Genomic DNA, 18,550 nt, shown 5'->3' on the forward strand with positions numbered 1-18,550 from the left:
AGGTTTCTTCTCGATAACCAGCAAACGAAAAGAGTTGCGCGCGTGTATGTGTGTGTGGCGGCTACTTCGATGTCTTCACGGGGAACCGTTTTTCGATGCTGATATCCTCTTGGTCACCTTCTCTTCTCCTTCTGATCGATCGGCTTTTCTGCGCTCCCTCACAGTTAAAACAAACTGATTGCATTTCAGGTCAGGTCAGGTCAGGTAATGATCCCTCGCCGTCCAGCTCGTTCAGCTCATTCAGTAACGATGTTGTCTTGTCGATGTCCTCACGAAAAATGAATGGGTTTCACCACCAGAATATCGCTTAAGTATGCTTTTCGTGCGTGATTGAATCGAGAGAAGGTGTGGTTTACGATGGCAATTTGGAAGGCAAACTGGAGGGGAATGAACTCTCTGAGTTTGAAACTTTCGGCGACTGAGCAATAATCGATTGAAAATTATATAATTTTCGCGATACGAAACATTTTCCGTTGCGCGCGCATACAATATACAATAATACAATACAATACAATAATCTTCAGAGGCTTTCCAGCTAATTACACTTGATTGAAAAATTACGAAATCAAATTATTTGGTCGCTGTGTAATATGGTTAGAAAACATTAAAATAAACTCTTTCACATGAATGTATTTTTCAATTCCCAGGGGAACTGGCAGATTATTTTTCAGCAACGATTAGATCTTTCCGGAATTTTCTCGATGCTGAATGGCATCCAAACGGAAATATTCCTTTCAGTTCGGCCTGTAAAAAACTTTTCTGAATCCATCAAATTTGGAGCGCTGGAAAGGGCCGTTGATTATATGATAAGCTAATATAGCACGCTCTCCTTGGATTCGACGGGTCAGCTGAATGTCCTTGGGCATGATGTGACGCGTTTTGCATGGATAAAGGGTGTGTCACATCAAATTGCATCACGGAAAAAACGCTGTAGAAATTCGCCCAGTAGATCGATCCTTTTGAAAATTTTAGACAGTAAAATAAAAACTATTAAACAACTTTTGGCATTTTCTTTTTATTCATACTTCGAGCCCAAGCCCGTATGCTCGCACCTTCCTCTTTACCCCGTCCATAAGGTTCTGTACAACGTCAGGTTGTAGTTTTTTTTGAACAGAAATCCATTTTCTCTTGAAGTCCACCTACGATTTGACAACTTTTGGGTTCTTCCGGAGGGCCTGCTTCATAATCGCCCAATATTTCTCTATTGGGCGAAGCTCTGGCGCGTTGGGCGGGTTCATTTCCTTTGGCACGAAGGTGACCCCGTTGGCTTCGTACCACTCCAACACATCCTTTGAATAGTGGCACGAAGCGAGATCCGGCCAGAAGATGGTCGGGCCCTCGTGCTGCTTCAATAGTGGTAGTGGGCGCTTCTGTAGGCACTTCTTAAGGTAAACCTGCCCGTTTACCGTGCTGGTCATCACGAAGGGGGCGCTCCGCTTTCCGCAAGAGCAGATCGCTTGCCACACCATGTATTTTTTGGCAAACTTGGATAGTTTCTGCTTGCGAATCTCCTCCGGAACGCTGAATTTGTCCTCTGCGAAGAAGAACAACAGGCCCGGCAGTTTCGTCAGCTTTGACGTAGGTTTCGTCGTCCATTACCAGGCAATGTGGCTTCGTCAGTATTCCGGTGTACAGCTTCCGGGCACGCGTCTTCCCCACCATGTTTTGCCTTTCGTCGCGGTTAGGAGCCTTCTGAACATTGTATGTACGCAGGCCCTCCCGCTGCTTGGTCCGCTGGACGAATGAACTTGACAAATTCAGCTTTTTGGCGACATCCCGGACCGAACTTCTCGGATCACGTTTTAACTGCTTAACTACGCGCTTGTGATCTTTTTCACTGACGGAGCATCCATTTTTGCCGTTCTTCACCTTCCGGTCGATGGTTAGGTTCTCGAAGTATCGTTTTAGTACTCTGCTGACCGTGGATTGGACGATTCCCAGCATTTTACCAATGTCCCGATGTGACAACTCCGGATTCTCGAAATGAGTGCACAGGATTAATTCACGACGCTCTTTTTCGTTTGACGACATTTTTCCAAATTTACGAAAAATTGACAGTGAAGCATGGCCAACGTGATCTATACACTCTTATCTGATTATAAGCGAAAGCTGAAGATATAATTCCTAAAAATTAAATTTCTACAGCGTTTTTTCCGTGATGCAATTTCATGTGACACACCCTTTAGCACACAAATTGGTATCTTTGAATAGGCCTCCTGCAGCGTCATAACCTCGGAACTTTGGAAGCGCGAGTCGGTTTTGATGTCCTGAGAAATTCCACAAACCAAATGCTGCAAAGGTGGCTTGCGGATCAGCAATTCGGTGAAGATATACGAAGATAGCTTCATCACAACAGCGACAACATGCTTCTATCGCTGTTCAATTATAACTGAGTGGGTTTACGAGCGGCGCTCGCTTATATACCGATTGGTGATTTCAATAGCTTGTTTTAAGCAATTAAGGCATTTTAAGACATTGGCATTGGCAATTTTAAGGCATTTTAAGACATTGAAACAAGTTTTTGGATCAAAAAGTAACAAGTATAGAACGCGTAGACATTTTATCCTTCGAATGAAGTGTTTATCATACCATTTCGTTCAGTTGTTTAGGAGCTATTAACGCTCAAAACCTCGGTCTCCGGCGTAACGCTTTTGTTTTCGAAACTTTGATTTTACACCCCGATATAGAAATGAAAGACGTAGTCCTACGTCAAAAATCAAAAAGTTAGAATCTTTACGCGGGGGATTTGTGCGGTGGTTACCGCTGGAGAAGGCAATCACGAATTCTCGCGACGGAAAAGGAATTCCGGGAGGACGGCATACACGCACACCGGACACACGGGAGTTCAGCGGTTTGCCGGTGCGGGAAACTGGAGAATCAACGGCGTGATGGTGGACATCCACCCGGGATTAGGCGAGAACATCCAGCATCAGCGACCGGAAAAAGAATCCACGGAACGGCTCCGGTGAATGAGAGGAAACCCTTCCTTTGCATATATATATATATATATGTGTGGGTCCATCTGTGCAAAAAGCGTCGAGAGCACAGAAATAAAGATAAAAAGAAAGTTATAACAAACAAATCTATCCATTCGAACTTTCAAACATCGCTCGTTCTGCGCCAGTTAGCAACTAAAATGCGACAATTGGGTTGAACGAAACGTAAAAACAACTCGGAGGAAATACAGAATGGAATTTCATCAAGTCGTTCGAAATATTTTGAATAGACGGAATCTGAAATTATGCTTTTTCTATCTACGTGGTATGTGGACAGCCCCAAATCATTCCTCACTTATCACTCCGATCATCCCCTGATAGTAGCGCAATGCGCAATCTGATTATGAAGGGGCGGCAACATAGAAAGCAGACTTGATCATGCGGAGATATTCCAGCAACTCGACATAGAGGATGATAACATGAAATAATCTTACTGACATCAGATAGAGACAACAAGTAGCTTGGGACCATATGGCTAAGGCGACTTTCGGACTAAGAGACTCATCGACATCAGATTGGAACAGCATTTTATTGACTCATTGTGCCAACAAAAACGAATAAAATCTGGTTTTTTACATCATCTTAAAACAGTTAATGAAAACATTGTTTCGTTTCACTATCACAATTAATAATGAAAAAAATATATATAAAAGAAATACAAATTTTGTGAAGCACCACCCTCTCTTTCTCTCGTTTGTCTCTGTTTGTATCTCGGTTCAATTAAATTGTAATATAAATCGCTCTACGCAAAACTAGCTTCGCAACATAACAGCATAAACTACGATGATTGCAACGGAAACTGACTGATAGTCATAAATAGTAATAATAATGTTATTAGTAGCAGGTTGGGAGTAGTACTGATGATTTTCAAGTGTTTTTTTTTCTTTAATCAGCGTGTTCGCTGCGCTGGGCATGCTTTCCTAGTTCTTATTGCAGAAGTTCTTCTTGTGGATTTTAAGATGATTCGCTTGCGCAAAGCACTTGCCGCACGTCTCGCAGCGAAATGGTAACTCGACCGTGTGGGTGGAATAGTGTTCTGTTAGTTCGTTCAGATCTGTGTAGCTCTTCCCTGGAAATCGATGAAGATGAGAGCGCTTTTAATATGCGTCCTTAATTGCGGTGATTAATCGCGTCACTTACCACAAATGCTGCAATCCAGAGGATTGTCTTTCTTGTGAACCTTCATGTGGTTCTTGATATGGCTTTGCTGGATGAAGGACTTGCTGCAAATGTTGCAGCGGTACGGACGCTCGTTGCTGTGGATCCGAATGTGGTAGATCAGGTTGATCTTCTGGATGAAGCTGATGCCGCAGATCAGACACTCGTGAGGCCGCTCACCGGTGTGAATTTTTGTGTGGTTGGAAAGCGCCGAACTCTGAACGAACGCCTTTCCGCAGGTGAGACACTTAAAGGCTCGTTCACCTATTTGAAAACGAGATAGACAATAACACTATGTAGCACGGTACTGATTTGCAATTCAGATCCGACACAAACTCGCTTGTGTGAATATGAGTTCCTTTCTACTATATTTGTATTAGCAAAATGGCAGAACGAGTGCGTCTTCTCTTTTTATATTTGAGCAACTAGCCATAAGGGGTGCTGGATGTGACTCGGCGGCTGACTGTTAGCCAACACACCTGGAAGACTCATGCTCTCCAATCTTTCGGCGGTTTTCTTGTTATGGATCCTCAAAAAACCCGGCAAACGACTCGACTTGAACTGCGTTCGGGAAGTTAAAGGTAATCGCCCAAGAATGTTTGAATATGAGACAGATGTAGGTACAAGGGAAGTTGGCATGACTAGCGTGATTATTAACTTCTTTAATAATATTACTTCGTTATTTCGTTAACTTAGTTAATAATTACGTAGCTCCGGTCCTATTGATTAGCGCGCTGATTCCAAGGATTGAGAAATAGAGTTTGATTGGACCGTGGAAGAGGGAGATGTTGTGTTAGCTTTTTAACCACGAGAAAAATTCTATAATGTAGCTGTTGCTTAAATATCTCGTTTTAATTGTGCTCATTTGTGTTCTTTTTTTTTTGTTAATGTTCGTTAGCTCTATTAGTTTTTAGAAAAAGCAGAAACTAAAGTTTACCCTCCCACGCATCTGCTCAGTAAATCTGGAGGTAAGAACGAGATTGTGGTTTTGTGGGATGTGGCGTAATATTAAACGGCTGTCTATGTGTGTGTTTAGGATAATATTAAAATTTAACAATAGACAAGAAAAATCAGCATGCAGTAAAACGTTCTGGTTCTGTTGCAGACATACATTGTTTTGACTATCAAAAGAACACCAAAATAGGCGAAAACTGAGAAACAAATAATCCCGAGGTTTGTCAAGCACAATTTCCAACCCGGGATAATCGTATTGTATGCATGAATATAACTTCCTTGTTCAATTTGATTACACAAATATAGAGGCAGCATTCCAGTCAAAATTTTAGAGATGAACACCATTGTCGAATAATATTTTTCTGCCTAATATATATCCGTTGTAACGCGTCCAACATTATGTTAGAGGTAGTGTATATATGACATTTTAATACTAATCGCATGATTTTATTCTGTATGCGCTGCAATCTTAATACTTGTGGGCAGGATTGCCAATAATATTTTTCAAAAAACTGGAAGATTGCTCTTAAAAAAACTGGATCTTGTAAAACTGTTTTATTTTTAAAAAAATCGGCTTTAAAATGATTTTTTACCCATTCCAAGGATTGAGAAATAGAATTTGCTTCGAAGCTTCGTGTAGTTTTTATATATAGTTTATGAAATGGCGAAATAAACAATTTATTATTTATATCATTCTAGAAGATTAAAATGACGTTTCCCATTACTCAAACATTGCTGTAAAACAATATTCGAGGATTTTTTTTCCAGAACATCTAGAAAATACAATTCAACAGAGGGGGGCTGCCATACAAATGAATCACGAATTTCAGTATAACTCGAGAACTAATAAAGCAAACGAACCCAAATTTGGCATGTGGAGGTGTTAGGGTGCAAGAAATGTTTCTATGTTGTATAGAAACACCTCCCCCCTTTCTAAGGGGGGGCTACCATACAAATGAAATATAAATTTCAGCATAACTCGAGAATTAATCAAGCAAACGAACCCAAATTTGGCATGTGAACGTTTTAGGGTGCAATAAATGTTTCTATGGTGGATAGACACTCCTCTCCCCTCTCTAAGGGGAAAGGGGCTGTCATACAAATGAAACACAAACTTCTGCATAACTCGATAACTAATCAAGCAAATGGAGCCAAATTTGAGATGTGAGGGTTTTTGAGTACGAGAAATGTTTCTATGATGGTATGACACCCCACCCTCCTATGAAATGGAGAGGGGATCCCATAAAAATATTACACACAATTCAACCAAACATGACAATTGAAAATTTTCGGAAAACTCTGAATGGAAATGAGAAAATTCGGAAAATTCTATTCCCATATGTTCTATAATTACATAGTGACAAGCGTTGTTAGTTCATTTGATGTTTGCGCCAACGAAATTGATTTTTGTTCGATAGTGGAAATAGATTTTAATGTGATAAAGCGCACTCCTATATCTTCTTCTATCTATATAAATAAAAATGAATCGCCGAATGTGTTGATAAGAGCAAAACTCGAAGAAGGAATTATCCGATTTAGGGCTATCATCATTCTATCATATTTTCTGTATCAAACATTTATTCGATGTAACAGAAAAACATGTTATTTGCAAGTGATTGAAAAATCTTGAACGAGAATTGTGTCTGAAAATAATCAGATATTATAATGACGAGTTTTGGTAGAAGTCCTAGGAAATTTAATTTAAAAGTAAATTGTGAAGGGTCAATTAGAAGATGAATCAATGAACAGTTCTGTGATTGGACCCATGATCGTAAGTAAGAAAACGTGAATGTTTGTAGATATTGGTAACAAAAAAATTATAGGAGGTTGTGTCCAAGATACGACCGCATTGTTGACGTAGAACTACGCTGTTATTTTATATAAGTCGCTTGTTTATACCTTCGAATATTATTCTATAATGATGTGAAATTTTAGAAACAACTGCTTAGTAGAATAATCTCAGAAATGATTTTTTCATTGTAGAATCAGTTGACGATAATTGATTGATGATTCATTCTTGCCCTCGCAAAACAATCGTATGTCGCAATTTATTTCATGTGAATGCATTTAAAATTTACCTCGAAGGCTATTCCGGTGGCCTTTTTCGAAATTGACATAGACTCAGCTACAGTCGATTATATACATGTTGCACCAGCACCATTATTCCATATCTCATAACTACATCAATATATCTTTGGCACCGCATGTAAACAACAACAACAATGATAACACTTGCAAGTATCAAATATCATGCTACATGTTATTTAGTATTGCCTCAAAGGAATCGCACCTCTAGATATCGTTCGTACAAACTAAGCGTAAACCAAGCTCCAAACAAGCGTTCACCATAGCATACATTGGTTGGGTCTCATCATTTTGCGCTATTCTCAAAAGAAACGCTTCTGTTAATATTACTGGCCTCGAAAAGAGTTGCATTACTTTCTCATGCTCGAGATAAGCGCAGCTGTCTCCCGTAGTGGAGGAAGTTTTGCTACTGGCAAGCAAAACCTAATCACATACAAAATTCCAGAACATTTACTTTCTTGATGACTAAACAAGAGAAATAAACTCTTTTTGTTAATAACAACCTCGAAAACAGTAGCAATGCTTCATTATGATCAATATTAGCGCAAATGCAATCCTAGTTGAAGGCAGTTTTGCGACTGGCACGCGAACCCAAATAACTTATAACATTCCAGTAAGATATTCAAGATGCTTAGTATTCCCAAATAATTTTTTGGTGCACAACCTTAACGTCGGCTTCGCCATAACGTCAGTTTAATGCTTTGATGCATTCTCAAAGGCACAAACGAAGCCCTTATGAAGACGGAAAATAAACAATGTTAACTGCTTGGAAAAAGACCGAATTATGCCACATAGCTTGTACTCCGATCTGTCCAGAAATGTTCGAGTTATAAGCATTCGATATATACGGGTAGGGTTGGCACACAAATCGGCAGATGTGTGGGAAAAAAGGAAGTTCTTCCAGTTTCAATGAATTTAATCTGTTCAGAGATTAGCGAATTGTAATGCATAGCATATCAAACAAATCTTAGAGAATTTCCGATTCGATTGGTTTGCAAATCATGAGAATTCGTTCACAGTGAAACGTTATTAGTTATTAACGTTAACTTCATTTCATAAAAACGTGACCTGTTTTCTGATTTGGCACCCGTCCTGAAAGACGCAGTTCAAAATACGTCAAAATAAATTTTGAGCGGGACGAAGTTTGCCGGGTCAGCTAGTACGAAATAAAAACGATATAACATACAAAATAAGTCATCTATGAATGAGTCGTCTTTAAAAGGTGTCCGAGGAGATATTGAAGTCAAATAAGTCGAAAACTTCGTTGAAACGGACAGGATTATGCAATGCATAGTTCACACTGCGTCCTTCGAGATACAGGAAGTTTCTAACACGAAGAGTACGTTCAGATACATAAAAATTGATTTGTGTCAACAGTGCAGGGCAGGGCGATTCCTCCGGTCAAAAGTTTGGCGACCAACATCGCTTGAGCGTTGAAACGCGTTGTCCCAAAAGTTGACAACGCGTCTCGTATGGTGGCAAGTTTAGTGGATCCCGCCACGGAAGGTTCCGGAGAGCATGTTGTACGAACTTCTGCTGAGCAGACTCAGTTTTTGAAATCCAATTTGCTTGGAATGGGTACCATACAACTGCGCTATACTCCAGTGAAGATTGAACAAGCGAGCAGTAGAGAGATCGGAGACAGTGTGGATAACGGAATTCCCTTGTAATTTTTATGATGAACTGCCGGTTAGCTTTAGCGATTATTTCACTGGAGTGCAGTCGAAAGCTGAGTGCATTATCAAGCGTCACTCTAAGGTCTCGGATATGGCTTACTCGCGACAGAGCTTGGCCAGAGATGGAGTAGCCAAACACAATTGGCTTTAGCTTACGATGGAACGAAATAGTACTGCTTTTCGTGATGCCGAGCGACATTATATTTTTAGAGCACCATTCTTCAAAACAGTCGACCATATTTTGATTCCTAAAGCAATCAAAAGCGTTCCAGATAACCGTATAAATTTTCATATCATCGGCGTAAAATAAGCGACAGCCAGGTGGAAGTAGTAAGAATACTTCATTGATGAGCAATGAGAACAACAGTGGGCCTAGCTTCCAACAGTTGCTTCCTTGAGGCACTCCCGAAAGATTGGAGAAATTCCAATTTTGACACACATCCGCCGATCTGTTAGATATGAGTTAAACAATATCGTGAAGCTGGAGGAAATACCACGTTTGTTCAGTCTTGCTATAAGGATTTTGTGATCGACACGGCCGAAAGCAACCTTAAGGTATATGTACACTGCGTCCACCTGAGGGCCTTGCTCCATGCTGCGCAGACAGAAAGAAACAAAGTCGACCAAATTGGTAGCGACTGACCTTTTTGGGAAGAATCCATGCTGATCTTGTGACAGATAGTTCATGCAACAGGAAAACACAGCATCATTGACGATGATTTTGAAAACTTTCGAACAGCCGCAAAGTGATGTGAATCCTCGGTAATTTCTATGTTCCGTTTATCTCCTTTCTCCTTATCTCCGGCACACCTAAAATGCCGGGGGTTCGCGATTCCCGCTTGGTCGGGGGAATTTTTCGTCAAAGAAATTTCCTCCGACTTGCAATGTGATCACGCGTATTCTAGAGCTTGCCACTCAGAATGCATTGAAGACGTGTTATTTGGCATAGAAATCAAATCTAAGTACTAATAAAAATGACGCAAGTAATACTACGTTGAGACGGTGAAGTTCCTCTAGGAACGTTAGCGGTAAACCTGGCAACGGCAGCATCCATATCCTCGATTGTCTCCAGAAAATCCCAGTCGACTTGAGCTATTGCTTGATATAATGCAACGAAATCAGCTTTCTGAAATCAACCCTTGGCAGTTAGGGCGTTTAGATAACGCTTAATATTTTACAGTTATGCAATTGTTCATCTCATGAAAAATAACATTTTACTAATTGTGATAGACGCGTAGAAATATTTCCTATCAATTGATGCAAACATCTTTTCGATCTGTTATGAAATGTTCGAGTTATAAGCATTCGAAATACGGGTAGGGTTAGCACACAAATCGTCAGAACAAATGTATGGGAAAAAAGGAAGTTCACCCAGGTTTCATGAATTTAAACCGTTTAGAGATTAGCGAATTGTAATGTATAGCATATCAAACAAATCTTAGAGAATTTCCGATTCGATTGGTATGCAAATCATGAGAAATCGTTCACAGTGAAAATAGTTATTAACGTTAACTTTATTTCATAAAAACGTGACCTGTTTTCTGATTTGGCACCCTTCCTGAAAGACGTAGTTCTACTTCAAAACAAATATATTCCAACTCTGCAAAAGTGTTGGGTTGTATTATTGTATTATTTCGTGAAGGTCAATGACCAATTCAACACTCTGACAAATCAGTTGATCACTGTTCACAAAATAACTGTTCCGCTATTACTTTTTTGACGTAGAACTACGTCTTTCATTAAGGGTGTCAAATCAGAAAACAGGTCACGTTTTTATGAAATAAAGTTAACGTTAATAACTATTTTTGCCGCGAACGGATTTTGGCGATTTACATACTAAACGAATCGGAAATTCCGTAAGATTTGTTTACATTATTACATACATTAGAATCCCCTTGTTAGTAAATGGTTAAAATTCATGAAAACTTTAAGTGTTTCTATTTTCCCATACATTTGTTCTGTCCATTTGAGTGCTTTCCCGAACAGAGCTATCAATAACGAGCAACTTATCGACGACCAACGGAGGGGAAATCGTAGGATTTAAAGTCTCCGTGAACAAAGAAAAGAAGGAGAATGAAGGGGAATACTTGCCTAGAGTATAAACAGTGGATCTCGCTGAGGCAAACTTTCATTCGGCATCGGACTGTTGAGTAATCCAGTTCATTTTGCTTTCGCTGCGCTTCGATCTATGATTGGACCCCACCATTGGTAATCCAACTTGGAAATCGTCGTTTGATTTTTCTGTTCGTTTTTCGCGTTATTCGTATCGTGTGTTTTTCTTTCCGCGTCATAAATTGGACGCTTCGCGTAGTGTGCGATGAGCAAGAAGAGGAAGGTAGGCTTGAGCCCTGCAAAAAACGAACGCATTGCCAGGGGCTATAAAATGTCGAGGTAAGCGTCATCTAATGATGCACGCGGTGTTGGTGTAGTGAAAAGCGCTCGCACTGAACCGAGCCTTCGCGAATGTGACACCGCACCGAACAACAGCGAAGTAGGCGATTTCGGCGCGTCGGTCGAAAATGTAAACGCCCAGGCAGCAACCAAAATCAAGCTCCCCCCGCTGGTGGTAAAGGCAGTCGCTCTTGACAAACTCATCAGCGAATTCGCATCGATGGGTGTTACAGCAGAGTACAAGCTGTGTGGCATAATTCGGTCTTTTTCCAAGCAGTTAACATTGTTTATTTTCCGTCTTCATAAGGGCTTCGTTTGTGCCTTTGAGAATGCATCAATGCATTAAACTGACGTTATGGCGAAGCAGACGTTAAGGTTGTGCACCAAAAAAATAATTGGGAATACTAAGCATTTTGAATATCTTACTGGAATGTTATAAGTTATTTGGGTTCGCGTACCAGTCGCAAAACTGCCTTCAACTAGGTTTGCATTTGCGCTAATATTGATCATAATGAAGCATTGCTACTGTTTTCGAGGTTGTTATTAACAAAAAGAGTTTATTTCTCTTGTTTAGTCATCAAGAAAGTAAATGTTCTGGAATTTTGTATGTGATTAGGTTTTGCTTGCCAGTAGCAAAACTTCCTCCACTAAGGGAGACAGCTGCGCTTATCTCGAGCATGAGAAAGTAATGCAACTCTTTTCGAGGCCAGTAATATTAACAGAAGCGTATCTTTTGAGAATAGCGCAAAATGATGAGAAATGTTTATATTGCTAGTAGTTTAAAGCCACCAATGTATGGCTCTGTATGCATGCTATGGTGAACGCTTGTTTGGCGCTTAGTTTGTACGAATGATATCTAGAGGTTCGATTCCTTTGAGGCAATACTATATAACATGTAGCATGATATTTGATACTTGCAAGTGTTGTCATTGTTGTTGTTTACATGCGGTGCCAAAGATATATTGATGTAGTTATGAGATATGGAATAATGGTGCTGGTGCAACATGTATATAATCGACTGTAGCCGAGTCTATGTCAATTTCGAAAAAGGCCACCGGAATAGCCTTCGAGATAAATTTTCAATGCATTCACATGAAATAAATTGCGACATACGATTGTTTTGCGAGGGCAAGAATGAATCATCAATCAATTATCGTCAACTGATTCTACAATGAAAAAAGACGGGTGGGTAATGTCGGGGACATAACCGGAGTGACGTAGGACTATACAAAGGGGACAGCTTTTGTTAAATATATATTTTAAATATATTGTTTTATTTTCTTCTCCTACGTGAATACCTACCTATCTACCTGAAAAATGGATTAGTTCACTGTTTACTCTTTATGAATATGTTGATGGTTCGGAAAAGAACCTTTGGTGTTGTGTTTTTGTTATCACTCGATATTCCCATCTTGTTCGGTTAAACCATCCTGTTTAGCTTTTGCGTTTGCCACTCGCCACAGCTTTCACAGTTGGAAAATTTCTTCCCATTCAGCTTGTGACATGTTGTTCAGTAAATTACATTTAATGCGACGTGCCGGAGAAACACTTTGCCACTCACTGAAACTAATTGTTGCCTTGATGAGCGCCGAACCGAAGCTGCTCTGTTCTTGATGCGGGTTTTCTGATTGTCGTGAGCAGCTTTGCAAGCCAACTCGAGCACTCCGACGGCCGAAAATCTATAATCGCTGTTAGGTATACTGGTGCTCCGGCACCAATCCGTTCGGCCTAGTTACCCTTGCGGAGCAAACAGTGAATGCGACCAACAGGGAACTGGAGACCTGCACGGTTCGAGTGCGACTTTGCCTTTCCCTCAACTTGTCCTCCTTTGTTACGTCCACGATGCCGATGCCGTACAACCACACGGGTTTACGGTTTGAAAGAAAATAAGATATTTTTTTGGGGTCCGCGTGTTTTATACTCTAGCGGTACACACTCACAGGATAGAGACAAATCGTCAGACTCAGCCAGAGGGGCGAGTCCAACGAGACGAACGAATGAGCGTTAAAAGGGAGTGATGACAAAAAAATACATTCATTACGATTTGTTCGCTCGTTGGATTCACATGCAGGCTAAAAAGGGTCCTTTTCAGGATCACAAAATTATCTTCAATCTAAAGAGTTTTTTGTTTTGTTTTGTTATCACTCGATATCCCCATCTTGTTCGGCTGAACCTTTCTGTTTAGCGATTGCATTTGCCACTCGCCACAGCTTTCACAGTTGGAACATTTCTTCCCATCCAGCTTGTGACATATTTTACAGTAAATTACATTCAATGGCACGTCGCGTTACCACCACTCAGTATCGGATTGGAGGTAATTTTAACCTGTAATTGAACATTTGCGATGACAGTGGTACAGTGTCGGCTTTCAATGAGGAGTCATAATTTGGACCCCGAACTCTATGTTTACAAAACTGTCCAACTAAATATGTCGCATTACAGGTCCGTCCAATTAGCTAAATGTCGAGATAAGTGTAAATTACTGTACTTTCAATCTAGAAGCAATTTAAGAATTGGTGAAAATCAATAAGCTCAGAACAACTGCCAAATTCACATACTCATCAGATCCTGGCAAACAAATGATGAAAAAATCAATTTGTGTTTTATTATTATTTTGGATAATGTTTTAGAAAGCATTGAACTGTATTTCCTAAACTCTTTTTTGGAAGGTTTAATGGCCCTGAAAAGCGCCTTGATTTATGGAATGGTTCCAATTTAGAAAACTCAGTACTCGTGGTTTTGAAAAAAACCATTTCGAACGCCCTCGATGCCGCCTTGTTCTGGATTGCCACCAAAGCAGTTTGTATAAAGAACAAACTTTTTTCTTCTGCTACCTGATGCCGTTTTGCGATTGCGTTTGCCACTCGCCACTCGCTGCAACTGCCTGTTGTCTTGATGTCCACCGAACCGAATGTGTTCTGTTCCGAATGCGGGTTTTCTTATCGTCGCGAGCAGCTTTGCCAGCTAACTCGATCACTTCGGCGGCCGAAACTATATAACGCCGGCTAGGTGGACTGGTGCACTGGTACTAACGCGCTCGGCCTAGCTACCCTTGCGGGGTACTCCAGATCAACACGGTTCGAGCGGGATTTTACCTTTCCCTTCACTTTTCCTCCTTTACCATGTCCAGACATGGCTGCTTGGGTTGGTTTGTTGATGTGTTGTGATGCGTACCGATGTGGTGAACAGTTTGAATGAGAATGATCGTTACGGCAGCGGAGCGGGGATTTTTAAGCTGACTGGCTGGCTCGAGAATTACGCATGTGTGAGACTGCGACCAATGTTTCGTTAATTTTTTTCTTTTTCCTTTCCAATCGTGCTTCATTCTATTTCGCTGCTGCTCTGGTTGCCCGTTTTGGTCGGTACGATTTGAGGAGTACAAAATGGACCAATCAAAAATGGGCACATAGTGCATTTTGACAATGCTTGATATTTCACAATCATTCAATTATTTATCTCAAGAAAAATGAAATGTTATACGTTATGATAGATGCGTAGATATATTTCCTATCAATTGATGCAAAAACCTTTGCGATCTATTGAGAAAGGCTCGAGTTATAAGCGTTCCAAATCTTGCATTTTTTCCTACTTGTTCAGTGCCTAGATTTCCTTTTCACCCCCTATATCTTCCGGTTAGACGTAGTCCTACGTCAAAATCATTTCAGAGATTATTCTACTAAGCAGATGTTTCTAAAATTTCACAGCATTATAGAGTAATATCCGAAGGTATAAACAAGCGTCTTATATAAAATAACAGCGTAGTTCTACGTCAACAATGCGGTCGTATCTTGGACACAACCTCCTATAATTTTTTAAATGTTCTTCTGTTGTGGACCGTGTTGTGTTGTTCTGTTATGGACCGCAATAATCTATTTTAGTTTCTTTAAACCTTCTATAGTTTCCATAACTCCTTGCTGTTATTCCGATGTTGATCGATTTTCCTCTGAATATATTCAAATCTTGTCTCTTCGAGGCTTGTGAATACCTGTTCCTTTCGGAGGTATACCTATTCCGATCGTTCTCTGAATTACTTCTACGAAAATTTACGCACTGTTTATGCCTTTCACGCTTGAGACACGAAAGTGACAAACAGTACAAGCTGTTAGTCAAATTAATTTGTTTTTCAAAAACAAAAACCTTGGTACACACTTTCAATACATCGGCAGCTGCTTTCTAATCCAAATCGTTAATTATTGCAGTAAAATTCAAGTTTCTCGCGCCTAGATGAGACAGTGCTTCTTTTGAATATTTGCTCCAGTAGTTGATTTAACTTTATTTTCTTCACGTTCTGTTCAATCTTAATGTAAACAAAAATTGTCTCATGGTCCGTTTTTCAAAATTTCAAAAAATCGCTGGTCACTGGAACTGGGAGTGATAAAATTCCAAAATTTCCCATCTGCATACCCCTTCAACTGAATTCGCCAAGAAACCACTTATTTTCTATTGCGCAAACAGCAACTTGTCCAGCATTTCTGGAGAGTGACAGGTAAAAGCAACTTTGTAGCCCGGGATGTTATATTGATCAAATGAATTTTTCTACAAGATGTCGCATTTCAACATAAGACTAACCTGAATGAATACGCTTGTGGTTGGTCAGAGTCGATTGGTGGGCAAATACCTTGCCGCAAACGTCGCACCTAAAAGTATACCTTCTTAGCTTTAGTACCGTTTGGTGCCCTTCGGGAGCGATCTTTCAATCCAATACCTGTGCGATAGCTCTGGACTGTGGATCCGAACGTGATAGTTGAGCTTGTACTTGTCCTTAAAGTATTTACCACACATCTCGCATCGATACTCGCTGACCGCATTGTAATCGTGGTATTTTCTTTCCTTCTTTCCTGGTGGCTTGATTGTCCTAATGAATTGCTCCTGAAAATCACTCACACGTAACGCGGATCGCAATCAACCACCAATTACACAATTCTACAAACCTCTGGTATTTTAGTAACAGTTCGCACATAATTCTCGTTATACTCTTCTTTAATCTTTATGATAAATCCCTCCGGGAGTGGTGGCAGGATGATAGTTTTCGCAGCCTTCGCTTTCTTTTTCTTCCTCCCTCCGGTGGTTGGTTGCGGTTGGGCTGGCGCATCCTGCTGCGGCTGCTGTTGTTGATGTTGCAACTGCTGGGCACCGTTTTGGGACAAAAGTTGCGGAATATTAAGCTGTTGCTGGAGCTGCTGAACCACCACATTCTGCGATACCGGAGGGGGATTCTTATCGTATGGATCGAACTCTTTTTTCAGATTCACTATCATCTCTTGCGGAGGCAGTTGGACATTGACCATATGATGCTGGGCCGCAAGGGCCGCCACAACATGCTGTTGCTGCTGTTGTTGCTGTTGGAGGTGATGGTGGCTCTGCTGGAGCTCTGGCGGGAGCAACTGCGGCGGAAGATGCTGATGGAGGTACAATCCCTCCCGCTTCACCTGGTCATTGGGTATAAAACTGGGGAAGGTATGATTTCAACACTCTGCTTTAGGTTCTAATTCAGCACTTGGCGCTTGGTTGTGGGGTACTCACAAGTTCATCGTTTGTTTACATTGAAAGCGGGTAGCTGAAGCGATTTTCACCTCACTTGCGGCAAAATTTTCCTCCTTTTTTCTATTTTGCAATATTTTAGCAAAACAACGCCAGACACAGAGGAGGTGAAGTGAAAAATGAACGAAAAGAAAACAACACACAGAGAGTGCGCGAGCGAGAAGGAATAACAGAGAAGTGAAGTGACGGATCGATGGCCACTGGAAATAATATGGGGAACGAATTGCTGCCCTGTGAGTGATGTTTCAGACGTTCTAATTGCGACTGTAAAAGTTTGGGACATTTACGAATGTAATACAGTAGAACCCCGATTATCCGCGGAAGCTACAGTACGAAAGTTACATATGAGAATTAAAAGGTTTGCTATCTTGTTTTGACGTAGGATTACGTCTTTCGGGAACATATTGGGGTACAAATTGAAAATCGAAAATCGAGCGCACCGTGAAAATTGTCCAATTTCAAATGCTTATTGCTCAGTCATTTCATGATGGATTAATGAGATTTTTGCGTCAATCAATTTCGGCACTCCATAACAATTTTCTACATTGAATAAAATAGTATATGTCATGAAACTAACTATCGAACAATTGAAAAATCTAAAAACTTATCTCAACGGAAATACCTACTTCTGATTGGTCGAAATCTACGACACATGCGGCGAGTCCCTAACAGAGACATCAAAACCAAGCTGCCTGGGGGAAATCGGGATTGCAAACACATGAAAGTAGGGGGAGCTTTTTTTCCCACTGACATGTATTCCCTAACAGAGATTTCAAATCCAAGGTGTCTGAGGGTAATCAGCATGTAAATACCCTCGTGGCCGATAGTTTAACTAACGACGCGCACAAATGGATAGTGCTCATTGTAACTAGTGTGGGCATTGCTGATTGCATCCGTGCTGGCGAATAAGTTGGGAGCGATGAACGAGTGTTTTTTTTGTTGTTATTTTCGTTCCAATAAGAATCTTTCAATGGGTTGATTGAAGAATGATATTTCAATGAACTGAATGGAACTTATGCTTGATAGAATTAAATAAAATTTAAATTTGGAATTTTTATGTTGGGTGCTTCGTGAAATTTCATATCGATGACCGATCATGTATTGTAAAATTTTTAGCACAACTGTAAGAGTAAAATTGTATATGGTAGCTATTGTGTTAAAATGACTTGAAATATGAAACGATTTTCTTTATCCCAAGGAAAGTTCATGCGACGAGCAAAATTGGAAAATGAAGGAATATTCGAAAAAGTGATTTCACATATGCTCTACATATCGTATTGGGTGCTGTTAGCCTAATTGAAATTTGCATTGAGGCAAGTAGCATCGTGTTCCGTTGGGTTTGAAGCGAAAAGGAAATGGGTTGTATAAACACTCAGAAAATAAAAAAAAATATAAATGAAATTACCTTTTCCATTTCAAATATATTTTCTCTATGATGAGCTTTTTTTTCTTAATTCCATCTATACATAACATAGGAACCATCTCGTCCAGGACCACAGAGGGCGTCTTTAGTACGTGATACGCACCAGCTAATGACTAATAACCATCTTTCTAGCATTATCACTCGGTTATGGACACTGGTGGAGTGAACAAACAATACCTAACAACCAGATAAAACGGACCCAAATCATTATTCAAGAGTTTAACAATGTAATTCTTCAAACATATCAAAAATCAGCATGCAGCAGATAGCCTAACGGAATCCTACGTCAACTATGCGGTCCTGTCTTGGACACAACCCTCCTGTGA

At 40.3% G+C, this 18,550-nt stretch overlaps 1 protein-coding gene across 3 annotated transcripts; it reads right to left on the reverse strand.

Annotated features, from left to right (window-relative positions):
* Positions 1–3,509: 3,509 nt before the first annotated feature.
* On the reverse strand, positions 3,510–16,938 carry LOC129770192 (oocyte zinc finger protein XlCOF6.1-like). 3 transcript variants are annotated; one of them, XM_055772863.1, is made up of 6 exons: positions 16,784–16,938; positions 16,192–16,708; positions 15,966–16,129; positions 15,830–15,897; positions 4,137–4,418; positions 3,510–4,065 (listed from the first exon to the last, which is right to left on the reverse strand). In XM_055772863.1, the coding sequence occupies exons 1-6, from the start codon at positions 16,789–16,791 to the stop codon at positions 3,917–3,919; spliced, it is 1,188 nt and encodes a 395-aa protein (XP_055628838.1). In that variant the 5' UTR covers positions 16,792–16,938; the 3' UTR covers positions 3,510–3,916. The 3 variants fall into 3 exon arrangements, with proteins under 3 accessions (XP_055628838.1, XP_055628836.1, XP_055628839.1); XM_055772861.1 differs by having other exon boundaries at positions 15,830–15,909; XM_055772864.1 differs by having other exon boundaries at positions 15,830–15,909; positions 16,192–16,733; positions 16,784–16,934.
* Between the last annotated feature and the right edge of the window lie 1,612 nt (positions 16,939–18,550).

This window comes from Toxorhynchites rutilus, chromosome 2, assembly GCF_029784135.1.
Source record: "Toxorhynchites rutilus septentrionalis strain SRP chromosome 2, ASM2978413v1, whole genome shotgun sequence".
NCBI classification, from domain to species: domain Eukaryota; kingdom Metazoa; phylum Arthropoda; class Insecta; order Diptera; family Culicidae; genus Toxorhynchites; species Toxorhynchites rutilus.

Coding starts and splice junctions, on each gene's coding strand:
- LOC129770192 (XM_055772861.1), bottom strand. Junction 16,130..16,191: donor CTGTTACTAAAATACCAGAG/GTTTGTAGAATT, acceptor AGTGATTTTCAG/GAGCAATTCATTAGGACAAT. Junction 15,910..15,965: donor AGTCCAGAGCTATCGCACAG/GTATTGGATTGA, acceptor AAAGCTAAGAAG/GTATACTTTTAGGTGCGACG.